Genomic DNA, 26611 nt, shown 5'->3' with positions numbered 1-26611 from the left:
GGCGTCCAACCAACCCCTCGGGCGCAGCTCTCACGCTTCCTTGAAAAGTGGTACCACCACCCCAAATATTAGTGCCATTCAGCGGGAGCTAGGGAAGACGTTGCATACGCTAGACGTTTCGTACACTTAAAAATACTGACATGAGCCAAAATAGGTGTTCCCTCATTTTTTTTTAGCACAGCAAAAACACGCAGAGGGTCATAATAAATGTGGCTATGTCCACAGTACAATGCAAAAAAGGGTTGCACAATTATCTGGCCGAGTATTGCACCAGATATTGCACTGAAACTGAAATAACCTTGTTGGCGTTTGGGGTCGCCGCGTGATCTCGTGATATTGTTTCTAGCTTTCTTTTTGTTCTTTGACACTCACACATAACACTACAAAAACTTCCAGTTAAGTTTTTATATAGTTCTGAAGGCTTATTGTTGATATATTTGTCACGCAATTTTAACCACTTCCGGTGTAAGCTTGAGGTATAACCAGTGCGGTGACACCTGTATTCACGTTTTCGCTATTTTATATCTCATTTTGAAAAAGCTACGCATGAGAGTGGTATGATCGTGTTCTCGGTGAGCTAATCTGTCAATCTAGAGCAACTTGTATTTTGTCTTCTGTGTCCCTTTAAGCTGCTCTGGTCATCATTAACTGTAATTTATCATCCTGCCAGCAGAAAACTGCATGGAAGAAGTTGGCCTACATTGGTAGATTACAGTGCCATGAATGCAACTACATAAATTGCATTAGCAGCGCTGTTTTTCTTTCTTTTTTCTTTTTATTCTTTTTTTTTTTTTTTTTTTTTTTTTTTTTGCAGGCATAAAATGCCAATGTAAAAATGGGTATTGCCACCTCATACCTTTTGCACTTTGCCATTTTCACCATTACATACTGTGAATTGTGAAAAGGGACTAGCAGAGCTCATAAGCATTTCTATAAATACAGAAAAAAAAAGTGCAAGGTAGGAATATGCATTTTAAAATAAATATTCCGGGCAACTTCTCCTGACCACATGTTGAACAGTCAAACTTGATCTACTAAACGACTTTCTCACTGCCACCAGCTGTATAGGCACTGTCTCAGTTCCAATTTCAGTCCAAAGTTTCATCCTAGTGTGCAACTAGCATAAAAGGATTTATATGGACAAATTTACAGGCTGTTGTCTCTGCTCACCGCTAGAGAATTGATGTACATATAAACATACAAGAGCAAGTGGAGAAAGTTGAAGAATAATAAAGCAATCATTCAGATTGTCAGATCTGACGCTTAGCCTTAATGATCAGCGCTGTGGCCATCTGTGCAAGAATTTCCTACACCTTCTCCTAGGTGGCAACACTGCACGGAAAAAGTTAGGTGGGAAAGGATGGGATCACTGCACGCTCAGCTTGCTTTGGGAAATTTGTGACACATTCTTTTACATCATGAAAAAAAGAAATGAAAAAGAAATGATTGAGAGAAATGCCAACTTTAATAGTTTACCTTTAAACAAACACAGCACCGTTTGTTCATCAAAAAAAGCTGAAAGAGCTACAAAAGCTATCTTCCAGTTTAGAGCTAGAGGTTATTTAGTCTTAAATTTAGTGTCCACCGTGTTCTAGCTTGAGTGTGAGGACGCTGCCGTGGTCTCTTTGGCAGGACGTGAGACGCTTGGTGGATCAAGTGGTGTGCACGAGTGCCGAGCTGTCCCCGCTGCTTCCCTACTGGCTGGGTGACTGGCTCCTCTGCTCCAGCCTGGAGGTGGCGCAAGAAGCGAGCCGCCTCTACAAGGCCAACTGCGTCACCGCCGAAGGTGCGTGTGTTTACGGACCTAGCGGCCGTAGAGCGTTTCACGGTTGCCGTGAGAAGCTGTGTCCAAGCACAAACATGTGGGAGGATGGAGGTTGGATACAGCGTCTATTCACAGCTGGTTTGCCATAGTGTTTTGTGGGCACATTGCTTCACTGTAGGTACAGTTTTCAGTGTTGAATTTTATTCCTACAAGCATTAGTGCACCCATTACTTTTAAATTGCTTGGACGATACAATGTAGTTGAATATGACTGCCCAGAGCCGATGCCACCTATGTTTTACAATTTTACTGCAGTTGACTCTGTAACATCATGTGAAATCAAAGTGGAGTCTGTGAGCTCATTCACCGGTTCTACCCAGTGTGGTTGTGGGAGGGGATTGATCCCTGTTCTTGGACTTTCTCTCTCTTATTGTTCCCTGGCCAGGTGACATTGTGAGAAGCAGAGGCGTCATGGTTGGCGGCTACCGTGACCCCAAGAAGAATGAGTTCAAGGTCTACCAGGAGTACACCTATGCATCCGATCTGCTTCACTCAGCTGAAGCTTCCCGGGATAAGGCGCTCAATGTTGGCCAGCGTATCCTTTTAATTGAGCCTATTCATCCACCTTATGCTCTTTCACCAATCTAATGAGATGAGCTGGACACTTGTACTTGTATTGTTGTTTCAATTGCTCCAACCCCTTAAATGAAGAACGAAAAAAAAAAAAAAAAAAAAACTTGGCTGACGGTTATGATACTCCCTTATGCAAAATTTGAGTCCAGCATAAACGGCAGCTTTCTCAATGATGGCACATGCCTTCTGTGTCTCAGGAAGTGACCGACTCATCAGTGAACGCCCAACAGTGCACGCTATACTGTGGCATCCTCTCGTATTGCGTTGCCACCGGGAGCATGTCTCGTGCTGCTTCAGCATACCACCCTCCCTCCCCCTCACACTTTTGCCGTGCTTTCATCCTCTGCTTTCCTGCTCATTCTATCTTCGATGGCCTCTTCGTTTTCTCGGTTATCTCGTAACGTGTCGCTGCCGGGGAGCATGCCTCGCGCCACCTCGGCAAACCGCCCTCCCACCAACACTTTCGCCATACCTTTCTCACCTTTCTCTTCCACTTTCCTGTTTGCTTTATCTCATCTGTATTTGTGGTCCTCTTCGTTCGCGCAATTCCAACAAAGCTGACAGCAACGCGAAGCCACAGGAGCGGGCACTTCAGAGCTGCACTCTAAAACTGGGCTGGTGACGTGATCTGTTCATGCACGGACTATTGCCTTGTATTGCAACAAAACGGATAGTCAAACAACGTGGTAAGTGCTCAGCACCCGTCTTATGCTTTCTTTCTCTGTCCTTCATCTGTTTGTGAAACACGAGGCAATATGTTGAAGTGTATAGAGTGAATTTTCAGTCCATGTGCTTCTTTTCCTTAACGAAACCAAGAGCTGGCTAAATGTTCCTTGGATGCCTCCACCGATATCCAAACAAGGGAGGTGAAAATTGCGCGAAACATGTGAGTGAACATCGATACGCCCAGTGTCCCCACCCTCCTCTCCCTTTTTCTTAATATCTCTGTGTGCCTATTATCCAAGAGACATGAAGCTGTCAGTTCTGTGGGTTGCAAACTGCGAGTGTTACCAGATGGTGTGTGCATGCATGCATGTGCATGTGAGTGTGTCCTCAACTACATCGCTAAAACACCTTAGAGGCTGAATGTCATACTGTCGCCATCATCTCTTTTTTTTCACTACATTGGCATGATGTCACAAATTCAGTTCTCTGCTGCAGAGGCTATATTTATGATAGAGGTAAAATGCAAAAATGCCTGTGTGTATGACATGTTGGTTTAAAATGTAGCATGCAAAGCCGCTATTCAGACTGTTTGCCTTTGAATTTCCCACCCTTTCTTGCTAAGCCATTCGCTCTGTTAGCAGCGGAGTTGGTACAAGCATTTGACTTGCTTCGCATAGTTTTCAGTAATGCATGGCTTGCCACATGCATAACGGTCTGAAAGTATTAGATGTGTTTAGCAGTTTTGTGCTAATGTGCAATCTAGCTGGAACAGCCGTGGGTGCCAGATTCACAAGCGCATTGAACTTTGCTTCTAGGGATGCGATTTCTAGCGTTGAATCGAGAGTGACTCTTCTTCAGTCCCAGCTGTCAGGAATTGAAGAAAACATCAAGACAAAGGTTAGAATTTTCTCCTGTTTTTCTAGCAGCCTATCAAATTTGACATGGAAGATTGGGGAAATAAAATACCAAAATACCTCGTTTGAGCTTGGATTATTTAGTTCTCCTAGCGTTAAAAGATTGTGATGGGCAAAGGCTTAATTTTTGTTGCTGGCAATCAGTATATTATTGCCTTTCATAAGTTTAGTTTATCATGTCATCAATGGCCTAGTCGCATTACACAGTGATGGTAGCAGGGATTGCGTAATAATGAAATGCACGCAAAAAATAACATAAACCTACGTAGGTGCACATTGAGTTTTGACAGGCACCACAGTGGGTTGTTTAATTAAGTTAGGTACGACTTGGTTGGGTCAGGTTAGTAATCATTCAGAAATCACTTGGGAAGTAAATTTTACTTGCCCTCTTTCTAGAAAATCTGCTAAAGACAGCAGCCTGAAAAAAAAAAAAACACTTCTAATATGAGCATAACACTATTGAACTTTTAAAAGGAGACACCCTTTTTTCTGTCGTCCTTTCCCCCCACATTCATGCTGTCCTGACAGTGTCTGTATTCCCTACTAACGTTATGGGCAGTTAATCAAAATCATTCTCTGTAGATGTGATGTAAGCAGCGGCACAATGCAAACTTGGGCATTGTTTTTTCTAGTTTCCCCAGCGTACACTCTGAATTCTATTTCCACTACCATGTCCAGCTGTCCTTTAATTTCTAACAAGTTTACTACCACATACGAGGTGCATGTGTGGCCAGTGGCAGAATAGCTTGAATCTTGCCGCAGTGCAGCTAGATTGATTTCAAGGAGTGTCCAGTACCACTGTGGTAACGCGAGAAAATTAACTGCTTGCTGTACTTGTGTGGTCTTGGTAGTCATTCAGTCCGCTGTGCTGTACGGTGTACGTCATCACTTGACTTTCTTCTGGGGGAAAGAAACAAATGTCAAAATAATTTATACCCCCTCTGACAGATTCAGCCTGAAGCATTGAAAAACAAAAAATTTGAAAACCACCTGCAAGGACTTCAAAACTGCCCTAGTACTGGGATTGACATGCATTCACTATCGTTTCTTTCAATATGTACTGCAAAACTCTGCATGCATCTTGCTTAACATTTTTAACAACTCATGACGGGTCAACTAAAATCAAACTTCATGTGATTCCTTACAACACAAGCGCAATTCAAGGAGAGGATGTTTAGCTATCAGCCATGATTGCTAGTATCGTGGCGATACTTTTCTAGGCTCGCTACGTCTGTTCTAGAACAGGTATAATGACAACAGAGAGTCGGACATGGACACACTATGGACCTGTGCGCTCGTATAGCAGTGTGTTACGTGACGACCGTGTCCAGGAGCAAGCCCTGGCGAAGGTGAGCCAGCAGATGGAGCATAACACCCGGTGGAGGGACGCGCTGGTCAACGAGCGCTCCACGGGCCGCACCGAGAGCCTCTCGGCCACAGCCCAGCAGCAGCTCTGTGAGGGCAGCCGGGAATTGCAGCAGCTCAGGAGGCAACTCAAGGCCCTCCGCCGGGACAAGATGCAGGTACTGCGTGTAACAGACACGTCTTCCTTCTGAGGCAGCCAGGTGGTAGGCAGACGACTTTGTTCCGTTTGATTCCGTTATGAAGTCATGCATATTCCCCTTGTTGAGTTTTGTTTATTTGTCGAGCTTCATTCTGCTGAGGCGTCGTCCCGCATCCATCCAACCACATCTGATTTCGGATCAGAGTTCGATTTAGGAAATTTTTTCTGTAAGCATTTGTAGCTTTTCACCATGGCGCACTTTTATAACTTGGGCTTCAGCCTGTAAAGTGTACTGGTTGCCTTTGCCTCTACGAGCCTTTCTCTAGCCTCCCTTTTTTATTTCTGCCTTCTTTCTTTCAACATTTCTTTTAATTTTTTAGCTGTCTTTGGACTTGTGATGCTTTTATGTAAGTAAGCTATGGCTTTGGGCTAGTTGGTTCACCACTTATGGTTCACGTCATGCTTATGGCGAAACAGCACAAAAATGTGTACAAAGGTCATAAACAACATGGCAAATAGACTGTGCTGTATGTTCTATGATGCCTGTTGTAAAGTTATAAAGCACGTCCAAAAGCATTGGCATTTCCATCCCATATGATCTGCATATCTTTTTTTTTTTTTTAGGTAGTTGAGAAAGCCGGTGAAACGCGAAAATTTCTTAAGCTTGTCCCAATGAATTTTCACAGTTCTCTCACAGCCAGCATGATGAGCATGAAGGCAGCAAAATAAAATGGATAGTAACATAAAAATATAACAGGGAAATCGAACGCAGTAAAATCAGCCCTGAGGGTTTTATTGGGGTCTGCCACACAGTTCAAAATTTCTGTTCCTGCTGCAGAGTCTCAATTAACTACATATCGTACTAGCACATAATTGTGGGCGGGTTTGTACCTAGAAATATTTGTAAACAATTTGTAATAGACTGTTGCTACACAAGCACTTTTCGTAGCAACTGAAACTTAGAATAACTTTATTGGTTTGGAACTGTTTTCTTTTACCTCACATTTATTTTGGCTTCAAAAATTATTGCTTTCACTCATCCTAATAAACAGCCGTCTTGTAAGATATGATATCTGTCTGGAGAAAAAAAATGGCTGCAGCCCGACATGTCACTGTGGAAATGCAGCCAATTAGAAAAGAATCTGTATGCCTGGCCGCCACACCATGCGTGAAGTCCCAGTCCAGTTTTGTTTCTCATGAGGCCATAACAAATTCAGCCAATTCAACTGGATTTAACCTATATACTCTAAAGAAGGTTTGACTGAATTACTCTCTGATGAACTGTAGCGTGATGGGCTGTGTAGACCACGCATGAATATTTATGTATGTAGTGATTAGATGTATTTATGCTGTCTGCATTTTGTCACAAAAGTTTGTAAGCTTCTGTGCCTTCCATTTTAAATTTGTTTCACTTCCATTTAAATTTGTTGGCTCTGTGCAGCCAATTTTTAGCAATATCATATTATTGTTCGCATAATTAATTGTTCCTTAATATCTGGATGTATCAAACACGCCCAAATATAGCCTCTCTGATGAACCAAATATAGCCTCCGGAGTAAAATTTCTAGTGGCTTATGAATGCTCTGACCTTGCCGCCAAAGCATGGCAGTTTGTTATAGGGGATTATGACACTTGCTTTCCCATTCAACATGTGGATGGAGGGCTGGTGCCACATTAAAATCCCTGTAGCACACGTGGGGTTATTTTTCAGCATGTACGTGAGGTTGGTGTTTTGTAGATGTTTTGATGTCACTTGTATAGCACGTCTGCATTTCAAACTATTAAAATACGTTGGTTTGCTCGCATTTTCCTTCTCGTTATTAGCTGCTTCACAACAAGAACACTGAAGAGTCCATGCTGAAGTTCGGCCTTTCTCCCAGGGTAGAGGGCTTGACCAAGGTAAGTGTTTTCTGGTTAGAGTAGGAAGCACATTGAATTGGAAACATAAGCACAACGTTTTTTTTGTTACGCATAAGGCGTTTTGAGCTGGGAACACCTTGATTTTAAAGGCGTGCTTGCAATTTTGTTAACGTATAGAGCTCGGTGATAACTGCATGTTCATTGTCATATCCAAATGGAACACGTGGTGAGAAACCCAAAGCTGCTCAAGCTTCATTTTCATAGTTCCGGAGAATGCAGTAGACTCTCTATACAAATCTCTCAAGGTAGTCAAAATATTCTTATTGAGAATTTGTATGGTCGATAAGTGAACTAAACAAGCACAAATACGCAAAGAAAATGCATAATTATTTTCTCAATTTGCCAACATGTAATGCGTAGTTTTTAAGGACAAAGGATGGAGAAAGAATGGTGCACGGACACGGAATTTCTTCATCCTTTGTCTTAATCTCAAAAATTGTCCTTTTAAACTAATTTTACAGCTGTTTTGCTGCACTCATTTTGGCCACTGAACAAATACGGAAGTGGTGTCATCACATTAGTTGTTTTAAAACTGCGATTGATATCTATATGCTAGTGAATGAAACACGGCACTGTTATAAAATCTTTTAGAACACCGAGTTTTCTGAAAGCATGTTGTTGCTGCAATAGTCCTTGCCTATCTATTGCCATGTGAGAATGCATTCGTAACGCCCAAAATGTAGCCCACAGCATGCAAGAAAAATAGTTCAGCTAAAAACCTTTTTATTTGTACCATCCTGAAATCCGTATCAGTCTTGATTGTATCGTTGAGATTTCATTCGCAGGCATACTTCATAAAACTAACTATCAGGATTTCGTAAGCATATGCCACTGAACGGTAAATATTAGTTGCTTGCCTTCAGCAACAAATGGCTACATGCAATTGTCTGGCTGATAGTATTTAGTATCACCAAGCGTATTTGTTAAGATATATTTTGTTTCTGTTACACCACGCAATTTCAGGGTTTTTTTTTTTGTGTGTTTGCAAATTACAAGAAAGGCACGTAGGTGGGGTTTTAATAGGCTGGCAACTTTAGGCAAATGTTGGTAGCATTTAACTAAAATAGAGGATAACATTGTTGAAACAGCATCATCAAATGCATCCGATGTATCTAATATAGCAGTATATGAAGAAAATGAGGCACGATGAGATGCGAATGAATAGCCACTCATGTTAACAATACGTTCCTGTCAAAATGCCAATACTAATTTGAATTTGCCTTTGATTCTGCTGCTTAAGAATATGTGCGGGAATTCAAAGAATTGTTTACTAATGCGTAGCATTCTAACGCTGCTTGTCTACATTGCGAGTTCTTTACAGCCAGATTTGGCCATGAGTAGCCAGATAGTACATTGGGTTGTTTTAGTTTTTAAGTTTTGTTTTGTTTCTTTTCACCAATGTCTTAAATTTACACATTATGGTGGTTAAGTTTTTTTTGGTTCCTTAATTATGTGTTTTTCCGCAGATGCAAGGCGTAGCGCGGAGTTAGTTCGTTATCACTATTTTTTTATTTGTGTTTTTGTTGTTGTTTTCCGGGCTTGTTATTTCAGTCTTCATTTCTTGGAGTTGTATGACGTGCATATTTTTGGTTTTGTTAGTTCGTTTTTGTTGTTTTCTCATTTTTATTTATTCATTTGTTTTCAAATTCCGTTTGACCGGTTATCTTCATTTACGGTATTATAATGATTAAAGGTGTTACTTTAACCAGTTTTGCATTTTTGTAGAAATGCAAGGCGTTCCACATAAGGTTGGCCCATTTTTGCTGTTTTTTTTTTTTTTTTGTATTTCCAATGTTCTTTTCCGGGCTTTTCTAGTTTAGTCTTTTTTTTTTATGATTTCATCAGTTATCTTTTCGGAATTTTTCTTATTGTTGGTTATTTCTGGTTTTTCAAAACTTCGTTCAACAATTATCTCCATTTATGCCATTGTAACGATTAAATGCGTTGCTTCCGCCAATCCTCTATTTTTGTGCAAATGCAGGGCATTACACGTTCTGGCTGTGGGGGAACTCGTTGAGAATGCTAGAACTGTGTCGCTTAGATTTAAACTCAACAGAGGTAATTAAAATTGGTGTAGTGGTTAATGGATAGAGATGTGTTGACAAGTCCTCATGGAACACACAGCAACAATGAAAAATAAAGTTTTTTCTCAAGGGATCTCTTCCTGCCTCCTTGCATGGTTCACAGGCAATCCTAACTGTGCACCTTGCAGGAGAGGCACTCTCTTGAAGAAAAGGTGGCCGCCCAACGTAACGAGCTTGAGCTGTCTAAGACAAGGCTCGAAGCTTTCGAGCAAGCAAGGCAGGCCCTGAAAGCCCAAATCGAAGGTGAGCTCCCCGATTGGTTGTCCCTATGTACAGCGATACCTCACTGAGAATGGGGCCCAACCTAAGTGGACTATACGTTTTACAAAGTGGGTGACGAGAATTGTTTTGAGATGCACCCTGAAAAGAGTGCCCGTGTTTGAAGTGGCTCGAAGCGGTGCGACAGTGTGGGTGTCCATCCTTCAAGCTGTCCTTTTACACAGCAGGAGGAGCAATGCTCTGTGCTTGCTTTAGTCTCCCACTTGTTCGCAGAACTCCCAACCCAAATGCATTCCTCACGTCAACCTGCATTATTTCAAACTGATAGCTGCCAGCTTCGTTGAAAAAACAGCAGCGGTGGAAGCCGAAACCGCTGAGTAATGTTATGTACCCACATGATGCAGCCCCGAACCTGCACACTGCCACTCCATTTGCGTGAACTCCACAGGCGCCCCGACGCCGGGTCTCGTGTTACAGCCCCGCCACTGGCACACTCGGGTCTTTGCCCTCTTTATGTTCCTCCTTCTCTCTCTCCTCTTGAGACCCACTCGCTCACAACGTATACCATACGCTTAGCCCCAATAAACAGTTTTGCTTGGTCTGTGACTCGTGAACACCTCAGTAGCAAAAATGGGCTGGCAGAGATAGGCTTAGGCCACAGCAAAGGGCCAAGGAAGAAAGAGTGCATGCGGCATCGCCCTCCTCTCTTAGCGGAACAGCAAAAAAAAGGGGTGAGGAGGCCTTCTATAGCTGCTTTCTCACGCTAGTAGGTGAGCAATTTCCGTGTGCCCCGTAGGCCCGTGTTTGTGGGTTCCCAAAGTCGCTTGTGCTAACAAACTTTCCGTCGGCCATCAATGCCACAGCAAAATTGCCCTTCCAGGTCAGTTGTTTAAGTCCAAGGGCTTCATTAATGAAATTACACGAATACTGACCTTAATATAGTACTAAGAATAAATATGCATGGCTTCCAATGGGTGTTAAGATAAGAGTACTACCTAACAAAGTCTCCAGGGTACTTATACCCCATGACTTCACTGTAATTGAGGATTTTCTTGCAGTGAATTCACTATATCATAGTTTTACTGTATGACACTAAGTAACTGCACAACATCATCTTGGCACTATTTTGCCCTTAATTCCATTACACATAGTACCACTACTACAATTTCTCACATCGAGTGTCAGCAATCCTATGGAGCCCGCAATTGCATTTGTAATATCCATGAAATCCTAAACTATTCAGTGAAGCCCCCTCTTTTTTATATGCAGTTACCTCCCCCTTTTTAAAAAGCTATTATTTAGGCATTGACAATTAAAACAATTAACTTTACTTCAAGGTGTGCATGTCATTTTAGCTTAAACACAAAGCACAAAAAATCTGCTTGTGTTAGCTTTTTTGCCAGGTGCCAAATTTGTGCAAAGAAGACGGAGGTGCATAAAACAAGTGTGCAAACACTGAGTAACTTCTTGGCTGCCAGAGAGCAATGCTCTGGCACTATGCTTTGTGTCAGTGCCTCTGCTTACCACCCGATGTCTCTTCCTGTCACACTTTTCCTCACCAAATTCTCACCACTTCGGTCAATCCTTAACATGTTCTTAAAGGGGTACTGACACAAAATTTTGAAGGTGAGATAACTTCGGAGATAGATTGGTGGGAACACATATACATCATCTGCAAAATATCAGCGGCGAATACAGCCTAGAACATATTTAAAATCAATTTTAAAGTGTGAGAAACGCAACCGAGCAGCCAGCAGAGGACCACGCGCAATTGACATCTCGTGGGTATTTTGTAAATAAACAACATCCACACACGTCACGAGTTTGTGTTTGCCGCTTCCGCACTGCCGGCGCTTTTCGCCGGCTCGCCCGGCTCGCCGCTCCAATCGTAGGGCCGGAGGGCGGAGCTTCTGCTCTGCTCGGCGGCGGAGGCGCCGTGAATTCGTCAGCTCATCGGGGAGCTTGCCGCGGCCAAAGTTCTACAGCGATTCCAGGCACTCTGTTTCTGTTACTTTTGATTTACATTGGACGCGAAAATGCGCCGGAGACACGAAAAGCCCACTGAGCGAGCCGCACGGTCGCTGTGCAGGCGGTGGCCACGGCCGTGAAGTGGCCCTGGCCGGCGCCGGTAGCTCGAGTGATAGCTTGTTACAGCTGCACGAAATTGCACCCAAGTCCCAACCACGGCAGTTTATATGAGAAAGGAGTTAATGATGCGATGGCGGGTTGCATTAAAAATTGTCATCTGCACGGCCGGCTTACGAGAGCGGCAATCGAATATCTGCCGCAGTGCTAAGCCGAACACATCTGTAGGCGGACCTGTAGGCAGACCGCCCGGCTGGTCCCAGCGCGCGTCGTTCTCTAGCCGCGGCAGCATTTACACTCGCAGCGCCTGCGTCACGTCCACGGTCGCTTTTTAATTAAGCGGCTCACGAGATCAGTACGTGGGGGCATTGGCAGAAACTGCCGGCGACACGGATTCGACAGGGCTACGGCGGCTTTGCTCTGTGATATCCCTCCGACGGTCACGTGGTCAGCTTTGCTCACACAAAATCCATCGTTTCGCGGCAGCCGCTGAAACCGAAACTGCGACTGGCCGCATTGAAAATGCCTCTAATTAAACAACTGTTGCACACTGAAGCAAACGAGGTTTCTACAGGTGATAAGTAGGTCACTAGCTACTTATCGCAACAAAAAAAAACAAGATGTAAAATTTTTGTGTCAGTGCCCCTTTAAGGGAGACACTGCTCTTAAAACAGCTTGTGTTAATTTTTAAGTAAACACTGAAACATGTCAGTCTTGCTGCTTTTTTTCCCCCACTGGTTTGAAATATGCCATTATTTTTTACTCAGTCAATTAGTTCCCAAGATAATTAGAGATAATTAGTGAGTTTTGGGGGAACAATAGACAGAACAGTGTAAGCTGTAAAGCTGTAATCTTTATATTTTCCAATACTATGAACCCTGGTAAGTGCAAAAAGAGAATCGCTTTTTTGATACTTGGAACTAATTTTTACTGTTCATTAAACTTTGGTGTTTGAAATGGGCATTCGAAATGGTTCCTTGCCACTGGTGCCACCAAAGTTTAATGAGCTGTAAAATTAGTTCCAAGTGGCGCATCAAAAAACCGCTTCTCTTATTGCACTCACCAGGGTTCTGGAATCAGGGTATTGGAAAACATAAAGATTGCAGTTTTATGACTAATACTGTTTTGCCCATTGTTCCTCCAAAATAGGCTAATTACCTCTAATTATCTCGGGAACTAATTTACCAACTAAAAAAATAATGCCATATTTTAAATCAGTGGCAAGACTGACAAGTTTCGCAGAGTTTACTTGTTCCCCTTACGGCATTCCTAATTAGAACCGCTCAGTGTATGAACTTTGTAGCAGCCCTTTGCACTGGCTAAATACCCGCCGCGGTGGCTCAGTGGCTAAGGCGTTGCGCTGCTGAGCACGAGGTCGCGGGTTCGATTCCCGGCCACGGCGGCCACTTTTCTGACGGAGGCGAAAAGCAAAAACGCCCGTGTGTACGAGATTTCGGCGCACGATAAAGATCCCCAGGTGGTCAAAATTAATCCGGAGCCCTCCACTACGGCGCGCCTCATCGCCTGCGTTGCATCGGCGCGTTAAACCCCACAATCAATTAATGCACTGGCTAAATGACTGTTTCACTGTACCTCTTGCAACGTAGTTCTTCTGGTGGTAGGAGTAAAACTCTAAAAGGTGAGTGTCAGTTTACTACTGTCACAAGGCTGTATCATCATTAAGCACGAAAACTGATTGGAAACATGTTCTGCTCTAGCCCTTTAAGTTCTGTGTGTGCGTAAATGTCCAGATTAAAAATATCGTTGGGGCCAACAATCTTTGTTGCACACAAAAGCTGATATGCAGGGTGTTGCTAATTGCGTTGACCAATTCCAGAGCTTGCCAACGAATCAACTGCATCCGAGGACCCTGATTTGGACCGCAGTGTCCAGGAGCTCTCGGAGGAGAAAGCACACTGCTACGAGGAGTTTGAGGCTGCGTTGAAGCAACTGGAGTTGCTGACGGTTAAAAGGGAAAACACGTTGTCTGCGGTGCGTACCACTCACCAGTGTTCGCAAGTGGGCTTGTTTATAAATTTCTCAAGGTGGTCGACCATGCTTCAGTCCAGGCAGTTGTCTCATCAAGGGTATGCCCTTTGCCAAGGTTGAAACGTTGGCCAAATTTTTGGAGGGTCCAAAATATCACATTGCTTAATTTAAGAGGATGACTAGGCTTCAGTACCTCACTCAGCTTCGTCACTGTGCCATGAGAAACCTTTTCCCGAATAGAATTGGAGAAATGTTAAAAAACTTTTAAATCTTACACTACACTGATGTAATATGGGTCAGAACTAAAAGCGGTTATCTGTGTGTTAACTGCACATTAGCATTCAAGTGATACGATGAAGAGACACACAGTTATCTTTCTGGGTGGTGGCCAATCGTACAAACAAGATTATGGGACGTCACACAGAAATCTCTGGAAAGTGGCAGTGGTGTCTCCATTGCTTCGTGTGTTTTCCTCAATATGTTGATTATTTGTTTGAAGTTTGCGGTAAAATTGATATCATTGGTATTGGGACAAAATAGTCTTTCTGATGAACCAAACTTGTACTTTGTCTTCATTGCAAAGGCATTATAGCAGATATGCATGACAAAGCTCAGGGAAATACTGTAATGTTGCTGCACACATAGTTTTAGTATACTGAAATGTTGTGAAACAAGTAAATAAGCTCTACACGGCAAGCGTGGTAATTGCTTTTGATTAACACAGAACCCATTTGGCACTCCTATTTTTAGCCTTCATACATCCCAGGAGCTGTAATCCTTGGCTCAACAGGTATACCTTTTGTTTCACGATCTGTGTGTAGGCTTGGCTACTAACTGCGCACGCATGCACTCACGAGCAGGCATCATTTTTCAACATTGAAAGTTTGAGCTTACATTTCCCTTTCCTCTTAAGGGGGGACGTGGGGATCGGAGTGAACTTTTTTGTTTTTTGGCGTAGAGTGATGAAATTCGGCAAGCACATTGGAAAGCACTTCAAATGGTGAAATTTAAAATTTCATGATGATACCTTCAGTAGTTCTTGTGTTACAGAGGTTTACATGTTGCCCGCTCGTGGAAAGCCTAGCAAGGTATTGACACATGCTAGGAAGTTCTGAATACTTCTCAATTATAGTCAAAAGAACACTACAGGGCAAGACAGTCTTCAAATTTTTTTTACACCCTTCATTTTTTTTACAGAAAAGAATAATTTCACTTGTAACCTATAGGACATAATTGACCTAGCCATAAATTCCACATTAAAAAATAACGAGGCCCTAAAATGAAAATCCAAGACTGTCTCGCCCTGCAGAACTCTTCAAGGATCGAAATAAAACAGACAGGGTCAAAATCTGCCCAGTGATTGCCACGCTATCCTTTCCACGAGCAACGAAGAACTCGTAAAATGCACTTTTGAGAAAACGGCTCTTAAAGTTTACGATGATGTCACAATTTTCAAACTGCACCAGCAGCATAGTCCTTGCTGTCGTTGCTTGGGGACAACCTCGCATACCTTTGCCCTTTGATTTGGTGCATCTGGGATGCCTTCCTGGCTCATTGGAGGTTTCTATGTGTAGGCCTTTAGATGGCAGAAGCACCAGTTTTACGCAGAGTGTACCAAAAAGTTTACTATGGGCTACTAGGGTACCTATATTTTACTTCATGTATGCCTAATGCATAGCTGTCTCCAAAATGAAGAGTAAGGCATGGTTTTTTTTTATTAATGTGCCAGCAGAATTTCAGCTTATTTCTGGGTGTCATAACCTTGATGAAGCTACAGCTTAGTACATGAGGCTGTTCAGTGTCAAAAATTATATCAGGGCATCACACGCATAAGATGAGCTATTTGAAGGCAGAATATACATTTGTTTTACATAATTACAACATTAATATTATAAGAATGCCATGCTCTTCTTCAGGCGAAAAAAGCATTGCAAAATGGACATTATAATTGCAAACATTGCAAAAATAGAAAAAAAATAGTGACACTAAATTTTTTTTAAACGCAGTAACATTACGGCATCTTCTCTAATTAATTTAATACTGAAAATATAATTGTGTAATCCCAGACTTGGTTGTACGAACTAGTTTAGAGCCACGGAAAAAGTTTCTCAAATAAGCCGGGTTACGTGGTTCATTGCACCCCCCCCCCCCCCTTCCCTACAATCCCCGACGCGCACGTTCACCACGATCGTAATTTAGGTAACCTTACTATGTTTAGCAACTTTACTTTTGCCATTAAATTACACTTTGCGTACATCAATTATTAGTACTCGCGCGCAATAGCAACCGATCCCGCTATCGGCCGCTGCCCGAACACGTCGCGCCAATGCAGCGCGCGCCGCAACTTCTGGCGAGCCGGTCATTCCATTCCTGAAGCTCGCGAGCTCGCTGTAAAACACAGCAATAACTAAGCGTTTTATAACACGGCAATGCGTCCAAAAGTTCACTTCACGAACACCAATTGTACACGGACGCACCGAGTTTCCCACTCAAGGACGCACCACGGCGATGTCGCGGGCACGTTTTCGATGCGTCTTTCGAGCCGCGCACTTCCCTATCTGGCGCACGATCTCAAGCATTATCGCCGCGATAACGATAGCGTCACTGTACGGAATCGCAAAGCATGAAACCACTGAACGGGAACCGAGCCGACCGCGAAACCGAGCGACACGGAGTGCGTGCGAACTGCGCGTCAGCCAAAACGCCCGGCGGCCATCTTGTTGTGGCCATGGCGGCACCCAATCCGGAGAGCCGTCTTAGCTAACGCGGCCGGAGAGCCAATCGCGTGTTAGATTCTATCGGTTGCTTCGTTTCACCGTCTCTCATTTTCCGCCGTTTGTGCGTTTGTGAATGAGCGACAATGAAAGCAGCGACAGGAAATCGGAAGTTGAAGACTCTGCCAATCTAACGCGACCAAGATGGCGGCGCCCGGTGCCGTCGTTCCGGAGATACAGCGCTGCGAAAATTGCCGTTTTTTCGTCATTTTGCGGAAATAATTTGTCACCTCAGCTGACGTAAATATTTTTCTTTGGCACTTCGCGATCGTTTTCGACGGGGAAACTTTGCAGACGCATAGAATATAAAACGTGCAATCCGAAAATGTGACTTCCGAAAAAACGATTTTTTGGTCACTTTTCGCCATCTGATCCCCGCGTCCCCCCTTAACAGTGAAGCCGTTTAGCAAATCGTAATTTTTTCTGGCCACAGTTAAAAACAGAAAGTGCCGAGCATGCACACGTAAACGCACGCCTCGCGGTGACCGACCGGGAGTTTAAAAAACCAAGAAAATGCCAACTGCTCGTGTGTGTGTGCCTCGCGGCAACCGCCCAGCGTCCCTGGTGCACGTTTGTTAAGCCCAGCATACCCACTTCGGGAGATTGGCCAAGATTGGCAAAAAAAAAAAAAAATCTAGCGTTCTCCGTAATCGTGGCAACACTTGCTTGGCATATGAAAGACAGCAGTTTTCACCATAATTATTACTTCCAAAAAGTGAAGGAAGCTCACACGTATGACAACAGTAATGGAGTAAAGGTCGTTGCGGCAGTGAAGAAGAAGCAAATTGACTGCAATTTCGATCTTAAACCACCGTGATAGTCATTAAGGTCGCATACAGCTTCGCTGCCTTCAAGTCTTACGCGTTGGTGCGAGCTTCCTTGCATTTTGTCTTATTTCTACTTTCAGGTGGCGGAAGTTAAGAACAAAGCAGGGATGTTTGGGAAAGTTTCGAAGAAGCTGAATATCTACCGCAACATGGAAGACTCTGAGGTAGCAACCAAGGTCTTGGTTTGGCATTAGTGCATTGGTTTTACTCGATACTAGCTCATTCATTCTTTTTTAATTTAAGTTATTTTGCGTGTGCAGAGTTGTTGCATCAATACTTTTCTAAGCCAGCACTGAAGTGCCGGTTTTGGAGCAGCATGAAAAACAATGTTTTCTATATGTGTGTGCCCTCACTGTTGTGTATGGAATTTTACTATTCATAAAGTTCGTCTTTTCATTTTGTATTTAAACTGTGTACTTCTTTATTCAACTTGCTTCTGACGTCTTGGTTCAAAAAACGAAAAGTAGGGAAACATTTCGACAGTTTTGTGACAGAGATATTCAAACAAAAAGCACAGTTAAAAAAAAGCATATTGCTAAGTCGTAATTTCGTAATTTATGAGTATTTGGTGTCCACATGTAAAAAGAAAAGAAAAAAGGTGTTGAAAAACCATTGTGTTTTCAAGTCGTACTTTTTCTCTTTTGTCGATGATTTTTAAAATAATTTCAGCTTGAAGGACTGTGCCAAGGCCTATCACCATTAAAATTGAACTGAACATGAAGTCTTCAGTTAGTGCAGATAGAGGGGTATTGCAGTTCTTGTGCTATGCTGTTGCACATGATGTTCAGAACTTGATTCCTGGCCTAAAAGGCTGCATTTCTCATGAATACAATGCGTAAGTACACCAATATTTGAGCAACCTTAGCAGTTGTCAAAAGACCATATGTGGAGAGAATTTCTTGAATAAAATTCCACCGAATGAGTCATAAATTGTTGGCTTCAAAAGTTAGTTTGGGACCTAATGTGATTCCATCCTTGAAGGACTTGCGTAATGTAATTTGTGCCATCTGGTTCACTATTTCAGATAAAAGTGCAGTGGTGTGCCTTAATTAGTGGTTGATGTGCCCCGTTTCTTCGAATAAAGCCATGGGTTTGGTTCTTGGCCGAAATAGCTGCTTAATAAAAAAATTTAACAGTCGACATGTGTGTAAAACTGCAGTGCATAGATTTTTTAACTTACAGTCTCATGGTTTCTTCACATATTAAAGCAGTTCCAGTTTTTCTGGAAGCCATAGGGTAAACAGTATTGTAGTCAAAAATACAGTTGAATCACACTACAACGAACTCTGCTTCAATGAAATTTTTGCTTCAATTAACCTGTCGCTTGTTTTTTGTTTTTTGTTTCTGCGACTGTGACTGGGGTGGGGGATCAAACCTGTTACTTTACACAAAGCTGCCGATGTGGCATGTGTATTGATAGAGCATGCAGGCTGACATGACACTGATGAAACCTTGCCTCTCCTCCATGAACAGCTCGAGTATGAACGAGCGCTGCTGCAAGAAGCTTTGGACCGAATGCCCATTCCTGAATTCTCGCATGGGTGGCTCATTGAAAAAGTTGTACAGCAGCTGGATGCGGTTGCCTGGGGGCTTAAGGATGTGGACAAGACCCGTTCGGTATGCATACAAACGCCTGGTGTTCTCTGTGAATTGCCGTTCAGTGTGTAGGATTTCTCAACTATCCCGTAGAACCCCCCCACTATAGAACAACTATAGAACCCAACTTAACACTGTCTGTTGCGAGGATAGTAACCACCCAAGTGCCTTTCTTGCTACAGTTTTACGGGTGCTTATGGTTGTCAGCTGTCTGTCAGACGAACAGTTGGTTTACAAAGTGTACCAAGGGTGGGTCAGTTGCACCAATGTGTACATTGGTGCCTTAAGCTGCTACTAGTTGTCACAGAAATAGGTAAGCGGGTCCAAATTGTACCCGTCACTTCTTCTAAACTTACAACATGACAACGACGTCAGTTTGTGCATCTGGTGGAGCCAGTTCTAGTGGAAAGTGACAGCAATGTTAGTGATTTTAGTTGTTTCGTCATGAACTCTGACATTGCTAGTCCTTTGCCATTTCTTACTTCCTTTTTGCCAGCGCTATGCCATTGAGCGTTTGGCACAACCGCTGTGTGCATTTATGTTAACGAGTAGTGCCCCTGCCCTCTGCTTGTTTACTTTCTTGCTAGGCAATCTCTGGCTGAACAGGGTCATCCTTCATGTGCAGCTTATATCATTGCAGTATGATGATGATAAAATGAGAAAGGTTCCTTCTGCTCCCATAACAACTAATGTAGGTCTTCCATAATGACTGCGTTTCATCATCACTAGCTGATGGGTGACACATTTTTGTGTTTGATGGTGAAGTGAGCGACCTCTTCATTCTCTGCATGCAACTTAAAAATGAAGGTCTTACTGCATAATGTGTCAGCAACATTTCTCCGCTTGATGTTCATATACTTGAAATATAAATGTCTTAAAGTACTACTATGCACAGTTTTTCATGTGCTTCAAAAAATGCTGCAAATGCCATCTTAAGTCGGTCACGGGTTATAAAAGATTAAGATTGTATTTGTATTCAGTTTCATCACATGATCTCACATGATCGACTTCACTATGCGTGCCATGTTTTGCCCATCGCAGCAAGCTGGAGACCTGACTAGATCCCAGAAGGATGAGCAGTTTGAAAAAATTAACTTCAGTGTCAAGCAAGTCTGCAAGTACTTTGAGGACCTGTTCCAGAAGTTTGTACCTCAGGGTCGTGCCACCATCGTGCTGTATACTCAGACGAGACGCAGTCAGGCAAGTCTTGCGAGCTGCGCTAAAAGAAATCTTATGCTTGCAGGAAGCATGATCAGATGTTGTTATTGAAGTGGCACCTTGCTGGTTCTTTTCCAGTGCCTTTTCGCTGACTCTATAGCAATGGTTTTTTAATTGCGCCATAAGGGATATTCATGTTAATGTTTTTAACATTAAAAAAGCGTTCTTCAGCAAACGCTCAAGAAAAATTGTGGAAGTTCACGATCTGTCTTCATCATCCAACCACTTTTTAATTGGCTTTTAACTAAGCTGTTCTCTCCAGTACGCCAAAAGTTTGTAAGAAGGTATGAGAAATGTTTAAAGATGCCACAGTTTGTAGCCACTTGCTAGTATTTTCATCTGGCACTCGAAAGAATTTGAGACACAAAACGTATGCCCCAGGTTTGTGTGTTTCTTGGTCGCGTGACTTAATTTGTAGGAAAAGTATGTTGGCAATAAGGCGTATTGAAATCAAGAGTGCATAAAACGACCACTCAGGCAAAGGAAGAACAACCAGACCAAGAAGGTAGAGCCATTTCAGTGTCATTATTGTGTTGAGTCATCACTTCTCGCGTTTTTTTATTTCATTATAATACTAGAGAGTTTTAGCGTAGTGGCTAGCGGAGGCTCACGCTACGGTGGCGGGTTACCGGGACCTGACCGCGCATGCGCGCGCGGGGAGGGCAAGGAGGTTGCCCCTCAGTGGAGAGAAGGCGCGAGCATGGCGAAGGCCGGCCGGCGGAACTAATCCCCCCACCGGAATGAATTTTCACCTTCCCAGTCGGGCCCCGCTACCCGCCGCCGTAGCGTTAGCGGACAGTACCCGGTATGCTAAAACTCTCTAATAGCTCTCTGAATTGACTGCAGAAACCTTCGTTCTGATGGATGCAAAAGCAAGGACGTGAAAGAATCGGAGTTGGCATAAATTAATCTAAGCCTCCATCATGGTGTACCTCATAACCAGGGTGTAGCTTAGCACTAAACTTCAAATATAGGTACAGTGCTCATGGATTGAAACGCGACACTGCGAGCGCGTGGCCGCCGGTACATGCAGCGCCGCCCGTGGACGCCCGTGGAAGCTTGGTGTTGCATTGTGGTATACCGCGAGGATGAGAGCGTGTTGACCGTATGCTTACTGCTTCCGGTTGCCAATGAGCGGGACTGTGGTTCCCCGCAGCGACAGCAGTGCGCTGCGAGCCTGGAGCGCTAGAACGCGTTTGTGCGCCGACGGTAGTAGCCCGGCTGTGCGCGCAGCCGATTTCGCGACTTGGTGTGCGCGCGCTCTTGTTACGCGTGCCCTTCCGATGCGACACAGTAATGTTCATGTAATGCACGGTCACGTTTGTCTGAATAAAACGAGCGTCTGCACGAAGGAGCAGCAAACTTTATTCCAGGATGTAAACTAAAAAAAAAAGAAAGACGCCTTTGCAGGCACGTTCGCGTGTGGTGCGGTGCATTAGTGCTTCGTCGGCTCGCCTCTTTGTTTAGTTTATATCATGGAATAAAGTTGACTGTTCCTTCGTGCAGGCGCTGGTTTTATTAAGATACGCGTGACCGTGCCTTACATGCACATTATCTGTGTCGCATCGGAAGGGCACGCGTAACAAGAGCACGCTCGCGCAGACGATGTCGCGAAATTGGCTGCGCGGACCGCCAGGCAGCTACCACCGATGCACAAACGCACTCCTGCGCTCCAGGCTCGCAGCGCACTGCTGTCGCTGCGGGGAACCACAACCCCGCTTATTGGCAACCGGAAGCAGCAAGCCTACGGTCCAAACGCTCTCATCCTCGTGGTATACCACAATGCAACACCTAGCTTCCACGGGCGTCCACGGGCAGCGCTGCATGTACCGCAGGCCACGCGCTCGCAGTGTCGTGCTTCAATCCGTGGGCACTGTACAGCTTGTGGTTAAAGAGTTCTTTGTTGCAGCTTCAGCTCACTCCTCTTTATTATGTTTTTCAGGAGAGTTCTGAAGAGGAGCTGGATTACCACGGCCTCGAATTCACGGTAGCTAACAGTTTATCTATGTTTACTTTGATCCTGTGATCATGCATTCTACTAGTAGCTGATGTCTGTACTGTTGGGCAAATGAAATTAGTTTGTTTGTGTGAGTTTGGTGAAGACACGTAGAGCTGGAGAGCATTGTTTGGGGAAGTACTAGTAGTAAGTATTACCTGGTACTTACCAGTAAGAGGCAATGTGGTGCTCAAAGAAATAGCAACCGGGCATAGTAGACCACAGTTCAGATTACTCCTCTTACGAACAGCCAAAACTTCTTTATCGTTAAAGGTGCCCATTCAAGAGCACTGACTTCTGTGATAACCTTAAAAAAAATGACGTAAGAAGCAGTGAGTTAGTCAGCAGCTGTGCTTTCACAAATCAAGGTCAATGTGTAATTCACTGTGAAGAGAACAGGCGTATGTAAAGGTTGTTCTAGTGCACGTGAGCAATAGCTTGTATAGTGAACATAGACGAAATCATGCCCTGCTTATACAGCAACGAGTTTCAGTTCGCTATGTGTGCGGTATTTGTGCTTGACACCCGTCCCATAATACAGTGAAACCTCAATGTAACGAAGTCAGTAAGACTCGCAATTTACTTCGTTACATTTAAATTTCGCTACATAAAAATTCGAGGCTAAAATGAAGTGTTAATTGCGTGAGTGCATGGTTCCTGCAAGCAAAAACATGGCGTGCATGCATGGCTGGCACACTTTTTCTGTTTCTGTTGGAGCTATAATCATCTACATGAAGCTTAATCATCTAAAAATACATGGTGTGCATACACTTGAAGTTAAAAAAAATTACGTGGTTTGTTGCATCACGGGTTTCGTTACATTGAAGTTCGTTACATGGAGGTTTGACTGTGCTAGCGACGCCCGCCTTGAGGGCTACTTAAAATCGACGATCCTGTGCATCACATACCTCACACGCCCTATACCACCTATCACTTCGTGTGGGATTGCCCTGACCACCCCAGTCCTCTCCCTCCCCTCCTTGGGGGGAATGAGCAAACTCTAATCGGCTCGCCTTGGGGATCAGGTCAACCTGATCTCCCGGGCTAGACCAGCGGCCACAGCCTGCAGCTTTCTGGACTGGGAAGGCACCATCTTTCAAGTGCGGAGCACTTTAGGAGCCCGGGATGTCGTCCATCCAATGTCGTTTGGGCATCATGCAAGTCAAATGATGCATACCCGCTTAAGGGAATGGGCCCAGAAGAATTTCTTGGAGCCATGAAAGCCAAACACGCCCCCTGCCTTCCAGTAACCGCTCACTCTTTCAGGCCTAAAAGATCTACTGTGCTTCTGAAGCCAAGTTAGAAAATTAATTTTCACCCGTGCCATGCCAACTCTTGTCGCAGTAGCACATGCGTGATGCATAAAAGTACAGTAACAATTCTTCTTGTCCTTCCACCTTGTGCTGTTAAAACAGTGTATAGCAATATGGCCTGGAGAAAGTGCCCCCTTCTCTCCTGCAGGCCTCGTTCAGCCCGCGGGCACCCCTGCAGTGCGTGAGCTGCTTCTCGGGGGGCCAGCAGACAGTCGTGGCCCTGTGCTTCATCCTGGCCCTGCAGAAGTGCGACCCGGCCCCCTTCTACATCTTCGACGAGGTCGACTCCTGCCTCGACACGGAGCACAGGCAGGCCCTGGCCAGTGCGTGCGCCCTGCTACCTAAATTTATTCGCCCCTTTTACAGCCAAGGGTTTCCTGTGCGCTAATCCTGTCAACAGTCACATTGATCCTCTGTACATCACAAAGATAAGTGATGGAGTAATGTGATGTGTAACGGCACTGGCTTAATATCAAAACAAAATGAATGGCAGAAGTTGTGCATCTGAATGTCCTTAATCAGTACTGTGAGTCCTGGGTTTTTGTTTCAACGATGTGAATGATCTGTACAATTTCAGTAAGTGCTTTGGTGTGTTGTACACCTCACCACTCGCTGACAAGTTTTCCCACTCTGGATTTTTTCGGTGGTGAACTGGGATTTGTTATTAAAAGAAAAGGTGTGGATATTGCACCGGCAGCCTGCATTTTATTTTTCCCAGATGTCGTGCTGGCAGTTGTCAAAGTAGCCTGCACGAAATGTTGCTGGCACTGCACAGCCATTGGCTGGTTGTGACCATCCTGCCAGCATTCTTTTTCCGGCAGTCAGTATGCATTTTTCTCGTGCATGCTTTATTCGCTTATGTATTTTATCTGACCTAACCAATCCTAACCTAACCCAACCCATAAAGGCAGGTCCTAGCCTAACCTAACCTAACCTCATATCCTAACCTTACCCAACGTAACATATAAAGGCAGGACTCAAACAATAAAGATAGAATGCTGCAGCAGAACGCAGCGGATTTGTATTACCTAGTAATGAGTGTCTGAATACACTATGACTAAGACAAAGAAAACACACAGTCAATAAAAAAAAAAGAAAGATTGTGGGATCAAACCAGCGACTTCGAAACTAACTATAGAGGCATAATCACGGAGCCACACTAACTTTTTTTTTCTTTATTAATGAGCCGTGCTAACAGTGGCTGACTGCGCTACCTGCGGAGGCAGGCATATCAGTTGCAATGAAGCAGGCCTGAACAACCAATCGGAAGACAGTGCCGGCAAAATATCCCTACCAGCCTACAATATGCCGGCTGCTGGCAATATGTTCACTTCCTGAAAGAAAGCAAGCACACACCCACATGTATGCATATGTGTGCGTGGGTGCTTGATTATCCGTCATTTTTCCCCCCTCTCCCTCTCCTCTTTCCCTTGGACAGACATTCTGGAGGAGCTGAGCGCCAGCAGCCAGTTTATCTGCACCACATTCCGGCCCGAGCTGGCATCCAAGGGCACGCTGTTCAGGGTTACCCAGGAAGGAGGGGTGAGGGAGTTGAGGCTGCCCTACGTGCGTGTGTGCATTCGTGCATTGTTGGGTCGCCGTGTCTGCAATGCCATTCAACGCCCTTAAAGGGGCCATGAAGACGAAATATGACTTTGTTTAATTTGAAAGAACGAGGCTTCAGTACCTCACCCAGCTCCATTCTGGCCACAAAAGATGATTTGTAACCAAGAATACGCGAGAGAAATAGCGTTCAAATTTCGCGCTACAGTGACACATAATGGGCAGAAGTGACGTCATATGGGCCAACACTAAAAGCGTAATTTTCAGTGTGTAACTGCACGTTCGCACTCACGTCATGCAATCGAATGGAACTAGAGGCCCACCACAACTGCCCAGTCATGTGCTGTAGCAGTACTTTCAGTTGATGGCCGCCAGTCGCGCAAACAACTTTCCTGTGACGTCGTATAAAAGTTACCAAAAGTGGCTGGGGATTCGGCACTGCTTGACATGTTTTCTTTAATATCTTTACTATTTGTTTGACACTTGCTATACAATAATACCATTGTTACCGCGGCAAGGCAGCCTTTTTAATGAAGCACCACTTCTAGCACCACTTTGCTCCCACTTACCATTCCTAACTAAAGCAACAGAATTGATTATTTAAACCTCTGAAAACTTGAAACTAACCAAAAGAGCAAGTACCGTATTTACACGATTCTAATGCGCCCCCAATTGTAACGCACTCGTAAGTTTACTTAGGAAAATTTAAAAAATAATTCTACGCCACTTCTACCGCGCAGGTGTAAAAGACGTGGTGCCACATACCTGGACCTGGCAGAAGACATTTCATTTGACGCACACCATGTTGCAGCAAAAATTTCTTGTGCTTCATAAACTTACTTACCAGTTCCTGCTGACATTGAAACTAAAGTGGGGAACATTGAAAGCCGATTTCAGGTTTGAGACCGATTGTAACGTGCCTTCTAGCGAAAGAAAAGGTGCACGTTACAATCGTGCAAATACGATAGGTAATAATCGAAATAACAATAAAGAAAAAGGGGCAGGGACCAGATTCAAACTTGCACCGTCCACGCCTCGTAACATTATCACCTTTACCTCTACCATTGTGCCTTATGTGTAACCACGTCAGCTCAGGGTTCAACATGTCAACAGCGCTTGGAAGCACACTAGACACTGCATCGATCATTTTTGGGCCACATTAACATTCCTAATTGTCTTCTGATGGATTTGTGTGCATAACCCAGCTTTAGCAGCTTCGCCTATACCCCTGTGGTCATGCTTTTGTCTGGTGATCTTTCAGGTCAGCAGTATCTCACCGGTGACAGATTCAGCAGCCCGGCGGCAACTTCAGGCTGCGCAGCCACTCTGAAGTCCAAACTGCAGTGTATGTGCAAGCCTGCATCCTCTCAATGTTTCATGTTCTCCTATTAGTGTAGGTTTCCATTGTGTGATTGGTAGCTTACAAGTGTGTGTATGTTTGTATGAAAGGCTTTGTTCTGTCTGCGCATTGGATTTGCTTTGTGACAGGTGCATTTGTGTAAAGAAGGTCACTCATGCCTGGTGGGCTTTATTTTGTTTTATTTTT

General features: G+C 44.0%; 1 protein-coding gene across 1 annotated transcript in view; it reads left to right on the top strand.

The window, feature by feature from the left end:
• The window catches only part of LOC144174369 (structural maintenance of chromosomes protein 3-like), a 51213-nt gene that overhangs the window by 23715 nt on the left and 887 nt on the right, over positions 1-26611 (top strand). The window contains exons 17-31 of the mRNA XM_077703038.1: positions 1633-1786; positions 2210-2359; positions 3214-3283; positions 3879-3960; positions 5309-5500; positions 7306-7380; positions 9614-9728; positions 13627-13781; positions 17460-17543; positions 18853-18996; positions 20017-20175; positions 22136-22180; positions 23651-23825; positions 24941-25044; positions 26327-26410. Coding sequence (XP_077559164.1) covers positions 1633-1786; positions 2210-2359; positions 3214-3283; positions 3879-3960; positions 5309-5500; positions 7306-7380; positions 9614-9728; positions 13627-13781; positions 17460-17543; positions 18853-18996; positions 20017-20175; positions 22136-22180; positions 23651-23825; positions 24941-25044; positions 26327-26395 — 1773 coding nt within the window. The 3' untranslated portion in view covers positions 26396-26410. The remainder of the gene's footprint in view (positions 1-1632; positions 1787-2209; positions 2360-3213; positions 3284-3878; positions 3961-5308; positions 5501-7305; positions 7381-9613; positions 9729-13626; positions 13782-17459; positions 17544-18852; positions 18997-20016; positions 20176-22135; positions 22181-23650; positions 23826-24940; positions 25045-26326; positions 26411-26611) is intronic.

The sequence above is a fragment of the Haemaphysalis longicornis genome, unplaced genomic scaffold (genome assembly GCF_048455015.1).
Source record: "Haemaphysalis longicornis isolate Haplotype H1 unplaced genomic scaffold, Haemaphysalis longicornis Haplotype H1 scaffold_3, whole genome shotgun sequence".
Taxonomy (NCBI): Eukaryota; Metazoa; Arthropoda; class Arachnida; order Ixodida; family Ixodidae; genus Haemaphysalis; species Haemaphysalis longicornis.
This window is presented reverse-complemented; position numbering and strand designations above follow the sequence as displayed.